Here is a 19,728-nt window from a genome sequence, read left to right as displayed (position 1 = left end):
TTCTGAAAGAACACTGGGAAGGTCTGATTCAGCGCCTGTGCCCGCCCTCTTGGTGGAAGTGCTAATGAGCCACGGAATGCTACAAGGAAGCCAGGGAGATGGAACAGCAAGCGTCTCCCAGCTGCACTACACAAGGTCTTACTGCTCCTGCTCACGCTGCGTGGCCTCTGCCTTCTGGCACGAAAATCCCCTGTTGATTAGACCCTTCGTTCTGTTTTGTACCTTTCAGATTCACCCTGCACAACTGTGACTGTGTCAAACCCCTGTTTAAAACCCTCAATGGCTCCATGTTGCTCTCATAATAAAACTGAAATGGACCAACATGACCCTAAGGTCTGTGCCACGTGGACCCCAGGTCTTCCTCCAGACATCGCTCCTTCCATGCTATCTTTACACACCAGTCTACTACACCGAGTTCCCCAAAGTCCACAATCTCCCAGGTCCCCACCGTCAGCCTTCATACTTGTCTAGAATTCTCTGCCCCTCCACGACACATTGGCAGGGGGACAGGCACTGAGAAGTGGCCACTGGTCCATGATGCTTGTGTCTGAGTAAGTCTGTCCAATGCAAAACTGAAATAAAATGCCCCCTTGGAGAGACCAGCTAAGATCTTGTTCTCCAAGATCGCTATCAGTAGTGAAAGAACTAACATTTTCAGCTCCATCTCCCAGAGCATTTGTCTTCAATCCAAACTTGACTAATAAGGGTTATTCTTTACTGGATCCTGTCAAATATTGATGCCTGAGCTGCAATTATCTACCTGGGTTTCTCCCCCATAGTTCATGAATATCTGATACCACTAACCATGTTTACTTCCGCCATCATTATATTTTCAGCTCCTAGAAGACTGCTGGGCACACAGTAGGTACACAGTGTCTTTCAATCAATATTTATTTAGTGAGTGAATGAATGAAGAAACAATATCACAACCCAGACTCTTCAGCATTGATTAATGCCTCCAGAGGTTCAGTTCTTATCAGTTTCTAGCCAATTCTTCAGAAATAGTTAAACTCTTAAACTGCACATGAAAATAATTTTTATTTAGTTAATTAATCATTTGATCTTAGGTTACTGTTTACTTTTATTCAACGAAAAAGATTTATTAGTCAAAGATAAAGTAATATAATTAGAGTCACAGAGTCTTAGTACTTTATTAGTTGTCTATCTGGAAAATGAACTATGCAAAAACCATACTAAATTGATTTCTGTATAAAAGGTGCTGAGGTAATTTAAAATGATTCTGATTCATTCACTGAGGTATTAGAAATAGAAGATGTTTCTTTCCAAAACCATGATAACAGTTGCTTTGAAGCCCTCACATGCACTAAGAATTAAAACAGGCTATTCACATTAGAAAATTCAGTGATTTAGACTTTTTAATTCAGTCATCCAATTTTAATAAATCATCTTAAGATACTTTACACTTCTGCTTTTCACCTGTTTGGGGTTTTTTTACTTAAGTTTCTAACTCACTGTCTGTGGTTTATATTACGATGTCTCTCAAACTAATTTCTTATGTCAAAAACATCCTTTTGTTCACTGCAAGCAATTAAATAAACCAAATGTTATAGTAGGACATTGCAATTCAGAACCAGAGGTATGTACCACACAAACTCCGTAAGTAAAGGTTTACAACAAGGAGCACCAACTATTCTAGAGGCTTGACTGCGTATAGGTAGAGAGAAGGGTAATGTGGTAGTAAGCTCCATTGACCAAATCCTGCCACAAGCCAGGGACGAGGCATTCACATAGAACCCATCGCTTCTTCTCATCATTGTGACCCTACGAGTAATGCAGAACGGCCACAGTGAGAAGCTACAGCTCAGAGAACACCACCACGTTACACCAGCTGCATAACCAACAAGCAGAAGTACCTAGACGTACAAAACAAAACAAACAAACGAAAAAGAGTGGAATAACATTAGAAAAATAAAACAAATGAACTCCTGCATTCCCTAATACGGCTGGATATGAGGACATTTACATAATGAACCACTGGAGATTGCCTGGTTCCTTAAAAATCATTAAATAATCTGCAAACTAAAAGACTACTATGCTAATATATTCATTGAAATCAGTTTTAAATACTTAGAATAATATTTCATTCTTTGGATAAATGATTGATAGACAAATCAAAGAAGCAGATTTTTAGAACAGCTTGAATAATTAGTGACCAAAATTAACCACATCTGAGACAGAAGAATTCTTCAAAGTTAGACTTTCCAATATGACATGACTATAAAATAATCAGAATGTGCTAATAATGGAAATTTCAACCATGAATTGAGAAAATTTTCATATCTTTAATATTCTTACATAATAAAAAAAATCCACATAAAACCAAGTGTTTGTAGTATTTTATTTAGTATTCTCTCTTGAGAGTACCAAGTGTTATTAAATAAAATAAGCAACTTACTGCAATGCTTTGAATTTAAAATAAACAATAAAAACCTTATTGCGCTTTAATAATATCTTGGAATGAGGGGTTTAAAATTTGCTTGATGAATGCATTCTATACAGATGGACTTCACATGTTCTGATTTTTAAGATCATCCCTAGACATCCTTTGAGCAAAGTCTTAATCTTTACTCTAGCTTATTCCTAATACTATATCCTATCCATAAAAGCCATAGCCAATCAGTTTATCCCTAGGAAAACATATGACTACACTGTGCATTGGTTTTGAAAAATAAGCACCAAGGGCTTCCCTCATAGGTCAGTTGGTAAATAATTCGTCTGCAATGCAGGAGACTCCGGTTCAATTCCTGTGCTAGGAAGATCCGATGGGGAAGGGACAGGCTACCCACTATAGTATTCTGGCCTGGAGAATTCCATGGACTACAGTCCATGGGGTTGCAAAGAGTCGGACACGACTGAGCAACTCTGACTTTCACTTTCTTTCATCCACAGTTTCTTGTATAATAGACTTAAAAAAATTACGACCAAAGACTTAATAAGACAAACTTACTTTCACAGTTTCATTTATGTGTGTGTATGCACACACTCACGTATGTTTATATGTATTGAGTATTATCTCCTAGTCTGACATTGTTAAATTATTTTAACATGTTGTTGTTGTTTAGTCACTCAGTCCTGTCTGACTCTTTTGCGACCCCAGGGACTGTAGCCTGCCCGGTTCCTCTGTCCATGGATTTCCCAGTCAAGAACACTGGAGTGAGTTGCCATTTCCTTCTCCAGGGGATCTTCCTGACCAGGGATCAAACCCGTGTCTCCTGCATTGGCAGGCAGATTCTTTACCACTGAGCCACCAGGGAAGCCCTTTATTTTAATAGATTGCGTCATTTATTCTTCTGAACTTCAGGTAGTCCAGGGTGTTATTATTGTGTCTACAAATATCAAATAAAATAACTAACTGAAGCTCAGGGAGTTCAGATCACCCTTCCAAAGCAGTGACTCCAGGAACTGAAAACAGACTTCTCTAAATTAAAAAATGCAAAAAAGTGCCATGAATTTGCCACGAAAGTTTATTTATTCAGATTCACTTAGAAATTAATGAATTGGAGAATACAAAATTCTATTCAAGTTGATTTCAAAAGTAAAATAACATAACCTTTTTTTCTCACCATTAACCCATTTGGGAGAAGTTTAAACTTTATATGCCTCTAAAAGAGTCCTTGTCGGGAGAAATTACAAATATATATGACTTGTAAAAAAAGAAAAAAAAATTCCCTATTCATATTTTATATCATAGTAGAATTTAATACCAAAAATTAATTACTCACCTAGAAAAATAAAATAATTATAGCTCTTCTCAAGATAGCACGGTCAAGTGCAAAATGTCCTGAGTCTTTGTTGAAAATAAAACCTGAGTATCTGCTGTCATTATAGCAAGTTCAATGAACTTCTTGTTATTGCTGGATATGTTTGTCTTTGTAACCCAAGCAATGGTACCCAACAACTTGGCACTTAATCATTTTAAAATTAAAAGATTAAGTCCACTGAAAGCCTAATTATGAAAGCTGGAAGAAAAAAATAGGGGAAAAAAAGGAGTGCAAATAATTTCAAGCTTAGTACACAAATAAACCTTGGAGAGGAATGCTTAATTAACTCTATGGTGTTGTTCTCCAAGAAAAGAATATATTCATTTTCCCTAGGAAATTAAACTTTTCTGTAGTTAGATATTCAAAGACTAAAAGAAACTTAATTGAGATTCTTAAAAGATAGTAAGCAGGACTTGTTGCTATGACTCCAACAACCAGCATGCAGCTTAATCAGCACCCATGGCAATCACTGAGAGGAAATGGCTATTTTAGTTCTTAGTTTTACTTCTAAAGATGCAGGGATCAAAACTGAAATTTGACCTAGAAGCTGTCATGGTTCTAAAGCTGCATGACAAAAGGTTTGGCAAGTGTTAATAAGAATAGGAAAACAACAACCAACAAAGCAGTCAGATTTCTCAAACCTTCAAGACAGTAAAGTGCAGCAGACCAGCCAAGAGCCTAACAGCCAAAGATTATACCCAATGTGCCATGATGGGCATGCTCACTGCTCTAATCTGTTGTCAGTGATCAAAGACGAGATGTTTTCTCATACTGAACACCCAGTAAATAAACAGTGAGCTACAGCCACTGGGACGGAAGAAGCAAGCCAGTGACCAAGAAAACAGAAGGACCGGCTGGACCTGAGAGCAAACAGCTACTTGCACCTCGATTCTGCCGTCTGCGCAAGAACTGAAGGATCAGGGTCAAGTCTGCTGGTGCTGCTGAGCAGTCAGAGGTAGAAACACACTGCCTGAACACACCTGCACCCAGAGCTTTGCCCACATGGAGCTCCACATATGGAGAAAGCCGCAGTGGAAAATGACCAGACATCCTTACAGACATCCAATTAGTCTTTGGAAATTCACCTATCCAGAACTCTTTAATTATATAGTGTTTCATTTTAACTATGTTGCTTTGGGTCAGTCCCTTACACAGAAGATGGGAGAGAACTGAATGAATCTGTCAACCTCAAGGATACAGTCTTCTTCAAAGATTCAAAGGGAGGGGACATAAGTACATCTGTGGCTGATTCACTTTGCTGTACAGTAGGAACTAATACAACATTGTAAAGCAACAATACATCAACAAAAATTAATTTAAAATAAAATTAATAACATTTTAAAATAATAAAAAAGATGCATCATTTTGAACTTTAAAAGCCAAAGTAAAGCAAAAAAAAAAAAGGATAAAACAGAGTGGCAAAAAAAAACAAAGAAAAGAAATAGAAAAAAGGCCCAGAATTAGGGCAGCCTACAGGTCAGAATGTGAAACTTAAGGTGTTAAGAAAAAGGATATTTCTTCTCTGCCCTTCATCTCATATCATGCACAGTAAGTATAAAGACATGAAAAAAGGAGACAATATTGCATAATGCTAAATAATTAGGGATTTAAAAAACTATTAAATCCTCTCATTATCGTTACTAAACTATATCACATTCTTTGGTATCAAAAGTTTCAAGTTTTTAATTTTCAATTTAATTTGAATAGCAAAATTGTCCACTAAGTTATAATCTGTAATTAAATACATTGAATTATTTCATTCATAATTAAGTGGATGTCCTAAGATCTCTGAGTCAAATTTTTATAAATGTCTGATTATATCACACAGTCAGTGGGAAATTGGATCTTAAGAGCTTGTTTTAAGGTTCTATTTTTTGGGGAGGGAATCCAACTGCATACTCTTAGTAAAACACTCTTTCATCCGGAAAGTTTGCCATCTTGCACACTTTCTAGGGAGGACCACCTGGGTAGCAGGAACTAACAGAGCATTCCTCTGGACAGGTAGATCCACACAGCAATCCTGAATCCCTTGGGCTGACCTAAGTCATACCAGATCATCCTCATAGTTATTGATGTGGGATATATGAAGTTTAGTTCATTGGCAATTGCCTGAATTGAGAATATTTTCAGTTTATTTATGTTTGTTCTTGATAGCTTCGTTCTCTCTCTCATCAGAACACCACCTTCCGGTTGGTGTTCTAACAGAAAATTTCTCTTCTCATTATCTCTTCTGATTCCTTCCTTTCTGCTACATCTGTAACTAAATCTGATAATTTCCCTATCGCTCCCTGGCTGAAAGGCTACAGTTGCATGCTCTTGCATTAGAACCGTTTTCTCAATCCTTATATGAAGACTCCCACCTATGCTGCAGTGATCCAGGCTCTTGAACAAAAGAACATTTGCAAAAGGGGGCTTGGGGTTCTGGGCTGTGACCGAATGGAAGAAGAGTAATGATGCTTACGCTAAAGCTGAAGCTCCAATACTTTGGGCACCTGATGCAAAGAATCAACTCCCTGGAAAAGACACTGATGCTTGGGAAAGACTGAAGGCAAAAGGAGAAGGGGGCAGCAGAGGATGAGATGGTTAAATAACATCACCTGACTCAAGGGACACAAATTTGAGCAAACTCCTGGAGATAGTGGAGGACAGAGGACCTGGTGTGCTACAGTCCATGAGGTCACAAAGAGTCAGACACAACTTAGCGACTCAATGACAATGATGGGCTAGCGCAGAGGGAAATCAAATGAGGTAGCCAGGGCTCAGAGGACAATGAGTGGGTTTAGAGGTGGAGTACCAGAGTGAGGGGCAGAGGGTGAGATGCTGTGACCAGCAGACCCTGCTTCGCCCACTGCCGGGCACCATTCTCATGATCGGAAGCCCTCAGGGGCACAATGGGAATCACACCCTCCAGAGTCGTGCATTGTTACTGATGCTGTAGCAAGACTGGCTTTAATTTAGACACTCAGCAAATCCCACTTAACAACAAAATCCAGGCGTGAGTTATGAGAACCTGTGTGTGTCAAGGGAGGGTGGGGAGGGTGGAAATGACTAATCTCGAAAGGGTTGAAAACACTCATGAGATCTGGGGGGACATCACAGAAGAGCTGACGACGTGTTCTACAAAGGAACAGGAGTGGCAGGAAGTCAGTCAGCTGCAGCGGTCAGTCAGAAAGCGAGGCAGACAAATACCCTGAACATCAAAGAGGCAGACTTCCATGAGGGTGGCACCCCACGTCCCAGTCCAGAGGTCATGGAGGAGGTGGAAAAATTCATAGCAGAGAGCCGGAGCGGGGAAGCAGACTCAGGTGGGCCCCGAGCACGCTCAGCCCACCTCCTGGGCTCTAGCCACACCTCCACCCCTCCTTCTGACAGAATCACACACGCCCAGATTCCCTTCACGGTCCTGCATTCAAAAACCTCCCTGGATGAATGCAGCCTCCGTGGGTCTCTCCCATCCTGGACCGACGGCTTTAGCAATCATCACATTAGTCTAGATCTCCATTATCTAATTTTCTCAAATTCTCGGATGGTTTTCTACGCATGTGATTTTTGTATCTCCCAATTGATATACAAGTACTTTTGAAGGAGAAATGAGAATCTGGGCTTTATGCATCTTTCGCTGTCATGATGTGTAGAAGGGTGAGCACTCTTGGTCCAATCAATATTAAAACACACTTAAGAGGCTGCTTGTGTTGGAAGGAGTAGTCTTTTTAGTTTTTTTACTTTCTTAAATTTTTTCAGCTTTGATGAGGTATAATTGACAAACTTGTATATATATATGTGTGTGTGTGTGAGTGTGTGTGTATTTAACATGGTGATATAGATAAACATTGTGAATGATGACCATGATTAAGTTAATTAACACATCCATCACCTCACAAAGTTACCTCTTTTTCCATGGTGACAAGCTTAAGATCTAGTCTCTAGTAACTTCAAGTATATAATACAGAGCATTATTTTACTATGGAAGTGTTGGTGGCCTTAGGTACAATGATTCTGTGATAATGATGATTTTAATATGAAGCAATGAGGTTGTTGTTATGGTTCAGTTGCCAAATCATGTCCAACTCTTTCCAACTCCATGGACTGCAGCACTCCAGGCTTCCCTGTACCTCACCATCTCCCAGAGTTTGCCCAAGTCCATGTCCATTGAATCGGTGATGCCATCCAACCATCTCATCCTCTGTCACCTCTTTCTCCTCCTGCCCTCAATCTCTCCCAGCATCAGGGTCTTTTCCAAAGAGTCAGCTGTTCGCATCAGGTGGCCAAGGTATTCGAGCTTCAGCTTCAGCATCAGTCTTTCTAATGAATATTCAGGGTAGATTTCCTTTAAGATGGACTGGTTTGATCTCCTTGCAGTCCAGGGGACTCTAGCACCACAGTTCGAAAGCATCAACTCTTTGTCACTCAGCCTTCTTTATGGTCCAGCTCTCACATCCGTACATGACTTCGAGAAAAAGACCATAGCCTAGACTACACAGAGCTTTGTCAGCAAAGTGATGTCTTTGCTTTTTAATACACTGTCTGTGTTTGTCATAGCTTTCCTGCCAAAAAGCAATCTTCTGATTTTCACTGGTATTTTTAAATTGTTTACCTCCTTTGAGTTTAGTTATCACTTTACTTACCTCCCAGTTAAACAGGATGCATGTATCATGTTATATAAAAAGAATTTTATTAAGGTAATGCTGAGAAATGGTTGAAACTAAATAATAACACTCAGTAGTGATCTCTACTTCATTTATACCTAAGGAACCAATTACTTTAAAATTGTGCACTTATATTAATAGTTGCTCTGGATTTTTCTTTAGAGACTTCTCACCCTGAATTTAATTTCTCATCTATAATTAACAAACAAAATTATATTCTTCTTTGTAAATTTTTCTTTTGGAAGGAAAGAATCTATCAAACAGTAACAATAATGGACCTTTGTCACACATATATGTAGCATCTCATTATGAATTTTTGTTCTTTTTGTACTATTTCATAGAAAACCTGAAGCAGGACTGCAGAAAACCCCCTTAGTATCCAACGTTCGTTATTTGTGCTTCAAACTTAGACTGAAGTAGACAGCTGACTTATCTCAATTACAGAAAATGTCCATTAAAATAAATACATTACTGTGTATCATTAGATTGGCCAAACAGTGCATTCACGTTTTTGCATAAGGCAGTTAAGCATACAATGCATGAGAGATGATAGCGGGAGGTGAAGCTGGAGAGGACCAGTGGGGCAAGAAGAATCGTGCTGGCATGGGTTGTTTGGATCATCACGTGCGTGATTTGGGAGGAGACCAAGGAGGGGAGGTGACTGGCAGTGGGAAAACCACCCACATCCAGGCTGGAGCAGGTGAGGACACAGGACGAGACAGTGTGGGCATTCAGACGTGTGATGACATCCGCTCAACAAGGCCAGGCATACTGGAGTCATCAAGAAAAACAAAGAGAAGGAAGAGGGCAAAGGAAGAGAAGAGGGAGCCAGCCAGACTCAGGAAGGAGAATTCCATTTTGCAGGCATTGAGACTGAAGCCTGCAAGCGGCGGCTGAGGGGGACATAGCTGACCCTTGAGCACATGGAGCCAGATTTATGTGCACATAAGTAACGCTTGACAGAGAAGGCAATGGCACCCCACTCCAGCACTCCTGCCTGGAAAATCCCATGGACGGAGGAGCCTGGTGGGCTGCAGTCCATGGGATCGCTAAGAGTTAGACACGACTGAGCGACTTCACTTTCACTTTTCACTTTCATGCATTCGAGAAGGAAATGGCAACCCACTCCAGTGTTCTTGCTTGAAGAATCCCAGGGACGGAGAAGCCTGGTGCGCTGCCGTCTATGGGGTCACACAGAGTCGGACACGACTGAAGCAACTTAGCAGTAGCAGCAGCAGCAAGTAACACTTGAAATCCTGAGACAGGAAATCATCAGTTATTTTCTGAGGGAGAGTTACTGTCCCATCAACAGGCTAAGATGTGCCTGGTAGGATGGACAGAGGAGCTCAACAGAGACTTAGGCTAAGTCTCAGCAAGGCCCAGGTGAGGAAAGGCAGCAGCACGGGGCTCAGCGAGCTTGATGGGGGATGGAAGCTTCTGGAAGAGCTAGTTCTCCAGGCTTCATCCTCAACACTGGTTGAACCTCATGTGAGAACTGCAGGTCCACCTCTCAAGCCCAAACTTTCTCATCTCAAATCTTGGCAGTGGGACCCACAGACCGGTACTTAGCATATTCTCCAAGTTATTCTACTCAGACAATAGCCTCAGAGGCTCTAGAATAAGATGTCTTACAGCAACAGCCAGAGATAGTGATTTTGCTATCATTATATAGTTCGGGTTATCTCAAATATTATAGAGAAAGTAGTGAGTGACTATTCTGACAGGTTGTCTTAACAAACTAAAGAAGAATTTAATTCCATGTCACCGTACCTTCTGAATTCCTCAGGCACTCTTCCAGTCCTATCGGTTATACAGGTCAGGCCTTTATCTCCCGTTGAGATGTAGTTCTGTCTGTCTGCCATGTCATGAGTACTGGGGACAGAGTATGTGGCTTTGGATTATCTATCCTCATTCCCTCACCTCTTGTCAAACAGTCGAAAATAGAATGACCTCAAATCAGTCAGGTTGCAACCATCAGAATCTAATTCTTTTTTAAGGCCTCTAAGTTTCTAGGTTGAAACTAATTCTGTCCTTGACTTTAAACCCATCTCCTTTACCCTATTTTTTCTTTGGTTTTCAATCATCTAAGGAGAAAGACCTATATTTTTGTAACCATAAATGTCAGCTCTCTTTCCAATTAAAAACAGTAAAATGAGACTTACACTTAAAGTTTTAATAAACTGACAGTTACATATTTAATTTAGAAACGTATCTTTCAAAAAAAGTGATAGTTAAGACTATACTTATTTTTAGTTGCACCATACCAACTGCGTATTTCGTACAGTCAACACATTCTTGAAAAATAAAGCAACCTTCTGAACTGTTCACTACAAAACATTTAGTTTAGTGTGACAAGAAGATATTGAATAAAGGATTTATACATTTCAATTTATGACAAACTCCAACTTAAGTAAAATAAACAGTAATTTACAATAGCCTTAGAAACTTCAAATTGAAATTAAAATAAAGAAATGCCAGCTGATTCTATTTGAAATTATTCTGAGCAGAGCTTACCCCAGCACTTCACTAACACACTTCCACCCAGGCATGAATTTCCACACTCAAATGTTTTCCTGTGAAACTAGTGTGACTATCTGGATGTCTTTACAGCTCTCACGAAAGCAAAGATCCTTTCTCATATGTGATTCAGAAACTTGCTGTATGACACAGGGAACTCAAACCTGGTGCTCCTGTGACAGTCTGATGGGGTGGGAAGTGGCAGGGAGATTCAAGAGGGAGGGGGTATATGTACACCTATCGCCGATTCATGATGATACATGGCAGAAATCAGCAAAATCTTGTAAAGCAATTATCCTCCAATTAAAAAGTTTTTTAAATAAAAGACCAAATTTTCAGAGGTCAACCTGATGATGTCTCCATTGTGAAACACATCTACCAGGCATCTCTTTTAGGAATGAGCTCAAGCAGCTGGCTCCCTCAGGTCCTTCTGTCCTTCAACAGGCATGCTCCTCCCTTGACTCTGACTATCCCCAGTGATTTCTGTGAGCATTAGCATGCAGCAGAAGTGGTGCTCTAGAACCTACGATGTTCTAGCAGGTCTTGCAGCTTATAGAGGTCTTTCAGCTTCTGCCTAGGTTTTTTCCTGGAACACTTTTCCAGGGATGTAACCCCTTGGAACCCAGCCACCATGCTGCCCAAAGTCCAAGCCACTTGCAGGCAGCCCCACCTGAACTCCCAACCAGCAGCCAGCATCCACCGTCAGCTACAGGTGGGAGCCGCTTCAAGCAACCAGCCCAATCAAGTCTTCAGATGCCTGACCCTCAGCATATACTGAACCGCAAGGCAGGAGACCTCAAGTAAGAATTGCTCAGCAGCAAAGTCCACAGAACCATAGAGATAATAACAAATTGTTTTAATTCACTAGTTATAAGGATACATGGTATGCAGCAAAGATAACCAAAATATTAGTTTATTTTTCTTTGCTCAGGATCAAACTTTTATAATTTTCTAGGGAGAAGGCGATGGCACCCCACTCCAGTACTCTTGCCTGGAAAATCCCATGGACAGAGAAGCCTGGTAGGCTGCAGTCCATGGGGTCGCTAAGAGGTGGATACAACCAAGCGACTTCACTTTCACTTTTCACTTTCATGCACTGGAGACGGAAATGGCAACCCACTCCAGTGTTCTTGCCTCCCAGGGACGGGGGAGCCTGGGGGGCTGCTGTCTGTGGGGTCACACAGAGTCGGACACGACTGGAGCGACAGCAGCAGCAGCAGCAGGGCATATAACATACTAGCGGGCTTCCCAGGTGGTTGCTCAGCTCAGTCCAGTCACTCAGTTGTGTCCATCTCTTTGTGACCCCGTGGACTGCAGCACACCAGGCCTCCCTGTCCATCACCAGCTTCCAGAGTTTACTCAAACCATGTCCATTGAGTCAGTGATGCCATCCAACCATCTCATCCTCTGTCATCCCCTTCTCCTCCCACCATCAGGGTCTTTTCCAATGAGTCAGTTCTTCACATCAGATGGCCAAAGTACTGGAGTCCCAGGTGGCACTAGTGGTAAAGAACTCACCTGTCAATGCAGGAGACATAAGAGACACAGGTTCAATCCCTGGGTTGGGAAGATCCCCTGGAGGAGGGCAGGGCAACCCACTCCAGAATTCCTGCCAGGGAAATCCCATGGACAGAGGAGCCTACAGTCCTTTGGGCTCCTCTGGTGGGCTACAGTCCATAGGGTCGCAAAGAGTTGGACATGACTGAAGTGACTCAGCACAGCAAAGCATGTAATATACTAGAGGCCAATTGACCCTTAAAAAGTTTCAACTAGTCATTTACCATCTTTAAAATATTCTTGGTTTGTTTCATGGAAATAGCTCAAGCTTAACTTTCTACATGTTTTTATTAATTATTACTAACTATTATTAAATCAAGATCTGAGCTACACAAATGTATAGAATCATGAACGACCCTTCATCAAACAAAAAAGAAAACAGGATCCCTAACGTCTGCATAATCCACCTAAAGATTATCATTTGCTTCTCCGACTTCAAATCCTGCCTCTCTGTTCCTTGTTCGTAACTACCTCTAGGGGGTCATACTTTCCAGAAGAAAAAAAGTATGAATTCGAGATGATACCACATGCCATTATTCTTGGCTTAAATTTGCAAATAATTTTCAGATCCTTAACCAAGATCCTTTTTACTGAAACCGAATGACATCAAAATATTTCCATCTGATATTTTCCTCTTGTCAAAATGTGTGGACTCCTAGATCTAACACTGAAAGTTAAAGATGTCACAGTTCACTGTTCTAATTTCAGGGCACTGATACATGTTATGTGGTTGATATTTCTCTTCCTGCAGACAGTGTTTATCCTCCTTCCCTTTCCCTCAACCAGCCCTCCACATGCCTGTTCACCTCCAAACAGGTAGTTTATTACATGGATTTACTGCTCACCAAAGGTTGGTGACCTCCTAACCTTTATTTTCCTTCTTATTCTTGTGCTCTGATTAATTTCTCACTGTATGTTTCCAATTTACTAACATATGTGTTAACATGTTTAGCCATCACCATTTAATTAACATCTCAAAAATAAAATTGATCTTCTGTCCAAAGCATCTGGAAAATAAACCATCTGTTTTTTTCTTTAAAAACTCTGTCAAGGGATCTACTATATCCCCACTCCTCAAGGTTTCAAATCTCCAGAAAATGCTTCTTATTCATTCTCCTCTTTATCACTTAATTTCCTAATTTTAGACCTTTAATTAGAAATATCATTCATCCATCTTTCTTTCTCCATTTCCATCAGTGCTACTATTTCACCCACAACTGAACTAGACATGGACCATAACACTTCAGGATTACTGTGACAACTGGTTCTGCCCTAATTTATCCTTTATCTTAAAGAACACTGCTCAATTTGTCTTCCTCAAACACTAATTTCACTACAATTCCTCTCTACTCAAGAATATTCCACGATTTCCTCTTTCCTATTATATACATTCTAAATGCCTCAGGTTGCTTTTGAAGGCTATCCGAAATCGAGTGTCATCCTGCCAATCCATTCTGTCAATCGTGTCTTACTGCTCCATGAAATTCTTTCAGCTCTGCTCAGGGATCCATTACTCTTTGCAGAATACCTGTCTCCTTCCCAAATCCTTCACATCCCTTCAAGCATCACCAGGTTCAAAGCCACTCCCTCCATGAAACTTTCCATAATATCTTCTGTATAATGCTCAACACCACTTTTTAAATACAACAAGGAACACTGAGTGATGCAGTGAGAGGAGAAATTTAAAATATTCCCCCACCTGTCTCACACTGGAGCCTGCAATTTCATAATTAGTGACTGTGCAGGTTCAAGTCAACCTTGTAGCTAAGAAACAAATATTCTTACCAATGAGTCAGTCCCATACTTTTTCCGTATGAAATATTTCATCATATCTTTTGTGCAGAGCAAAACTTGGGGGCAGAGAGGAAGCCCACTGCATACCTTGATAAGTTGAAGGTATCACTGAGAAAATAAAATTAAAGGAGGAAGCAAGGGATATTAAACCTCAATTTGCCTGCTTAGCAAATAACGTGGTTTTTTTTTTTTGAGAAATAGCCTTGTGCATTATACATATAACTATCAATTATTCAGAATATTTTGATTAACCAATTACTTTCATTCCTCCATGATGCTAGAGCATGGATTTCTTCTGAGTCAAGCAAGAATTGATGGCTATATTCACCCCCACAGCACCATCTTCCTTTCTTGAAATGATACATTTCAGTTGTCATGACACCAGGAAAAGATGGACTTACCCTGCTGGCACAGTCAGGCATTCAGCTACACTGCTTTCCCCCTTATCCTAGCAATTTGGACTCCAATGCTAAATCCTCACCCCCCTACTACCTCTAAATAAAAGAAGTGCTAAGTAATGAACTTCTGTGCTTTTCACAAGTGACTTAAAAGATGAGGAGAAAGATGGCCTTAAGTGACCAAGTGTTTTCTCTCTCGTTTCTGGACAGATTTCCTTCCTTCCTTCTCTCATGTTGCGCGCCCCTCCTTCCAGGGCTCTTGCTATGTGTGGACTGCGCGTCTGGGTCTCTGTCCTGAGCTCTGGCCTCAGACCCTCATTCCCAGACCACCCATTTGTCCTTCTACCGCCCGGCCCGCTGGGTTCTCACCGGCTTCCTCAACCCACTCTTTCCTACTAGCCACCTGACAGCTCCATGAGCTTTTAGTGACCTCAGTCACAATAAGAAAATGCAGTCCATTTATGGCAGAAAAAGGAACAGACAAATTCCAGCTGTCCGTTTACAGGTAGGACAGAGAAGTTCTAAGAGTCAGAGGCCAAACTCAGTCTGATCAGAGGGTTCAGGGGCTAACCCCACCTCCTCTCCAGAACACTCTGCTGTAACCTGAGATCCTGTCTAATTTGTTGAGGTAAAAGCCAAGACCTACCTTCTTCATTATAGCTTGGAAACGCAAGCTGGGGAAATATTAACTTCAAAATTATGTGCACCTTACCCTTGGATAGATAGTCCACTCAAGCTTAAGGTGACTCTTCCTGGAGACTTTATGCAGTATACAAAATAGCATCTTAAATGCTTTCAGTGAAGTGAATAGATTACTTCACTGAAAGTCAATTATGTTGGTTTTTCCATTTATGAGAGCTTTTCCTCTCTGTGTTATTCTAACAAGAGTTTTTGACCATGTACAACAAAAGAAAGAGCCTGAATCTCATTCTGCCATGCTTGGGGGGAAAAGTGTTTTATCTTTCCCTTTTAAATGGAACATTTTCCTCCTGTTTCAGAAAACTTTTTAAAGACAGCTCATGCTGCAGATCATTTGCAAGGCTAGTTTATTCACAGGCCCTTAAAAACAGGACTTTTTAAAACTTTTCCAGAGTCATGCAACAGACTATGGATGTCTTGACCACAGTTAACATTCATAGGCAAAAATGTCCTCAGCTTTCTCTGTCCTCCTTTCTTCCAAGTTGGCCAGCGTCTATAAACTCCACCGATTAGCAGTCAGAGCACCCCTACCCCTCGAGCCTGTGGGAACTTAGGAATTTCCACCAAGCACGTCAATCCCCAAGGCCTCCTTCACTCTGGAAGAAATCCCTCACAACAAAGGACAAGGGAGAGGCCGGGGGAGGGGCGTAATGGACTTGGCCGAGAAGAAACGAGAACGCTGGCACCGAAGGGTCATTCCGGGCTGCCCGCCGATCCCTAATCAGCACGAAAAGCGGCCGCGCCGGCGGCTCCTTGGACCGCGCCTGCGGGATGCGTGGTTCTAGCCCTCCGCCCCCCGCGCGCGGCTCCGAGCTCTTCTTCCGGGACGCCACCTCCTCCGGCACCGGTCCCCGCACCGGGTTCCCCGACCCCAGCCACTCACACCCAGGTGCCGCCCCGAAACTCCAAAGCGGAAGCGGGGGCGGGGGGCAGTCGGTCTAGAAACTTGAGCGGAGCGGCGCGCGCGCACCCCAGCGCCCTGGGACCTGGACCGGGTCGCACCCCGAGGCAGGTCAGCCTTCAGCTTTAACTTGCAGCCTTTTGCGCAACGATGGCACTCGGTGCAGGCGGAGGCTGGGAAGTGCCCCTCCTCGCCCTGCCCCGGCGCCTGACCGCACGCAGACCGCTGCGAGTGAAGTTGCGCGAAGTCCCCGCTCCCCGCGCCCCGTCTCAGCTGGCTCCTGGGGCGCACGTGGGGACAGCCCCCAGCTTCGAACTCTGCGCCCCCCGTGACGCCCACGCGCGGCGACCCCCTCTGGACCGCGGTCCTCCCCCGGCGCCCACCTCCGAGTGCCACCCCGCTCCCGCCGCCTGGCTCCCGGAGAAAAGTCCACAGGCTGTTGGGGGGAGGTGTGCAACCCCAGGCCGGCCGGCCGACACCCGCTTTCCTCCCGAGGCCGAGCCCCGGGGCGCCCCGCGGGCTGCACACTCACCCATGGCGCCGCGTCCCGCTGCCCGGCGGCCCCTCCAAGCGCTGGCGGCCGACGCAGCGCGGGCCCGAGAGCTCCGCGCGCCTCTCCTGCTCCGCGCGGCGCGAGTGACAGCCTCGCCCCTCCCAGCGGAGCCGGCTCCCGGGGCTCCTGGCACCCGGCGGCCGCGCAGACCCCTCCCTCTTCCCACCTGCCCGGCGGACAACTGGCTGTGGCCTCGCGGTTCCCGCCGCTCCCCTCCCCGGCCCCCTTTCCCGCCCTGATCACGTCCACTTGGCCGGCCACTTGCAAACACCTCCCCCTGGAATACGTTGAATCCGCATTACACGCTCGCCGCGTCTCAGGGCACACGGATGACCTGGTAGCCAAGATCATAACCTGTAACCTGGAAACCCTAACCAGGAAAGCTGATTCCAGAGGAGTTTGATAGGATGATTTCCCTAAAAATCTTCTCTTGCTTTCAATATACTAGTTTTTCCCTTAATAACAATGTTAAGGTAACAGGAAGAGAAAATTCTCCCATGAATTTATATCTCTCTTCTTTCTTCTATGTTACATATGTTCGTTTCTATAACCTGGCAAGGCTGTAAAGTCCCTCCCCGCCAGACACACATCACAATATGCAAAAGTCACCTGGAAAATAAATGACTCAGTGCAAGGAGCAGTAGATGCTGCTAGAAAAGCACTGGGCTTGCCAACTGGAGGACGAGGTGGTGATTCCTGCTCTACTGCTAATACAAGGGGACTCAGTTTCCTAATTTGTAAAATGAAAGATCTGGAAAAAGTGATCTCTAAGGTCCCTCAAGCTAAAAAAAAAAAAAAGAAATTATATAATTCTTTGGGTTATTGGCCTAGTTCTTACAGGATTCATACTGGAGAGTTATTTCAGTAAGTCAGTCCCCGAAGTGTCTTAAGCTACTTTTTCATACAGGACACACCCTAAAATACACAAATCTATGCCATAAACAGCAGAAGAATGAAATAAAATGCATGGTTACTAACTTCCAGGAACATTGCTAAATAATGGAGAAGACAATATGAAAAATAATTAAGAGCATGTTTGGCAGAAAAGCATGAAGAAATGCTGAGCACATCATTAACATGGCACAGAAACGTTTGCACAGCTATTCTTCACGTAATGGAAGAGACACACTCCTGGAAGGATTTTGCAAATGCGTTTCAGTTAAATGGAAATAGAAAGTTGTTCTTATGGGTGGGGAAAGGAAGCAGTTGATAAAAGTGTTCAATATCCCATTGAGAAACGCATCACCCTTCTGGAAACTGACTAACATGAGCTGTGACTGCAGCAAAGAATAAACTTATACTGGATCCAAGAAAGATAAATGATGAATGTTTGGAGATTAATTCATAAGCACAGCTTTTGGGGACAACCACGATGGTGTGGTCACTCACCTAGAGCCAGACATCCTGGAATGTGAAGTCAAGAGGGCCTTAGGAAGCATCACTCTGAACAAAGCTAGTGAAGGTTATGGAATTCCAGTTGAGCTATTTCACATCCTAAAAGATGATGCTGTTAAAGTGCTGCACTCAATATGCCAGCAAATTTGGAAAACTCAGCAGTGGCCACATGACTGAAAAAGGTCAGTTTTCATTCTAATCCCAAAGATAGGCAATGCCAAAGAATGTTCCAACTACCACACAATTGCACTCATTTCACATGTTAGCAAGATAATGGTCAAAATCCTTCAAGATAGCCTTCAACATTACATGAAACGAGAACTTCCAGATACACAAGCTGGATTTAGAAAAGGCAGAGAAACCAGAGGTCAAATTGCCAACAATTGTTGGATCATAGAAAAAGCAAGAGAAATCTAGAAAAACATCGATTTTTGCCTCATTGACTACACTAAAGCATTTAACTGTGTGGATTCTCCATGACAAACTATGGAAAATTCTTAAGGAGATGAGAATACCAGACCACCTGACCAGCCTCCTGAGAAACCTGTATGCAGGTAAAGAATCAACAATTAGAACCGGACATGGAACAATGGACAGGTACCAAATTGGGAAAGGAGTAAGTCAAGGCTGTATATTGTCACCCTGTTTATTTAACTTATGTTCAGAGTGCATCATGTGAAATGCCAGGCTAGATAAACCACAAGCTGGAATCAAGATTGCCAGGAGAAATATCAATAACCTCAGATATGCAGATGACACCATCCTAGTGGCAGAAAACAAAGAGGAACTAAAGAGCCTCTTGATGAAGGTGAAAGAAGAGAGTGAAAACATTGGCTTAAAACTCAAGATTCAAAAAACTAAGATCCTGGCATCTGATCCCATCACTTCATGGCAAATAAATGGGGAAAAAATGGAAACAGTGATAGACTTCATTTCCCTGGGCTCCAAAATCACTGTGGATGGTGACTGCAGGCATGAAATTAAAAGACACTTGCTCCTTGGAAGAAAAGCTATGACCAACCTAGACAGAGTATTAAAAATCACAGACATCACTTTGCTGACAAAGGTCCATATAGTGAAAGTTACAGCTTTTCCAATAGTTCCGTATGGATGTGAGAGTTGGACCATAAAGAAGGCTGAGCGCTGACAAATTGACGCTTGAAAACTGTGGTGCTGGAGAAGACTCTTGAGAGTCTCTTGGACTGCAAGGAGATCAAACCAGTCAATCCTAAAGAAAATCAACCTTGAATATTCATTGGAAGGACAGATGCTGAAGCTCCAATACCTTGGCCACCTGATGCGACTAATTGAAAAAGACCCTCATGCTGGGAAAGATTTAGGGCAGGAGAAGAAGGGGGCAAGAAACGACAAGACGGTTGGATAGCATCACTGACTCAATTGACGTGAGTTTGAACAAACTCAGGGAGATAGTGAAGAACAAGGAAGCCTGGCATGCTGTGGTCCATAGGGTCGCAAAGAGTCAGAC

General features: G+C 42.7%; 1 protein-coding gene across 1 annotated transcript in view; it reads right to left on the bottom strand.

The window, feature by feature from the left end:
* GPM6A (glycoprotein M6A) overlaps positions 1 to 17,046 on the bottom strand; it is a 248,372-nt gene extending 231,326 nt beyond the window's left edge. Inside the window, exon 1 of the mRNA XM_018042034.1 lies at positions 16,827 to 17,046. Coding sequence (XP_017897523.1) covers positions 16,827 to 16,830 — 4 coding nt within the window. The 5' untranslated portion in view covers positions 16,831 to 17,046. The remainder of the gene's footprint in view (positions 1 to 16,826) is intronic.

Source organism: Capra hircus, chromosome 27 (genome assembly GCF_001704415.2).
Source record: "Capra hircus breed San Clemente chromosome 27, ASM170441v1, whole genome shotgun sequence".
NCBI lineage: Eukaryota > Metazoa > Chordata > Mammalia > Artiodactyla > Bovidae > Capra > Capra hircus.
This window is presented reverse-complemented; position numbering and strand designations above follow the sequence as displayed.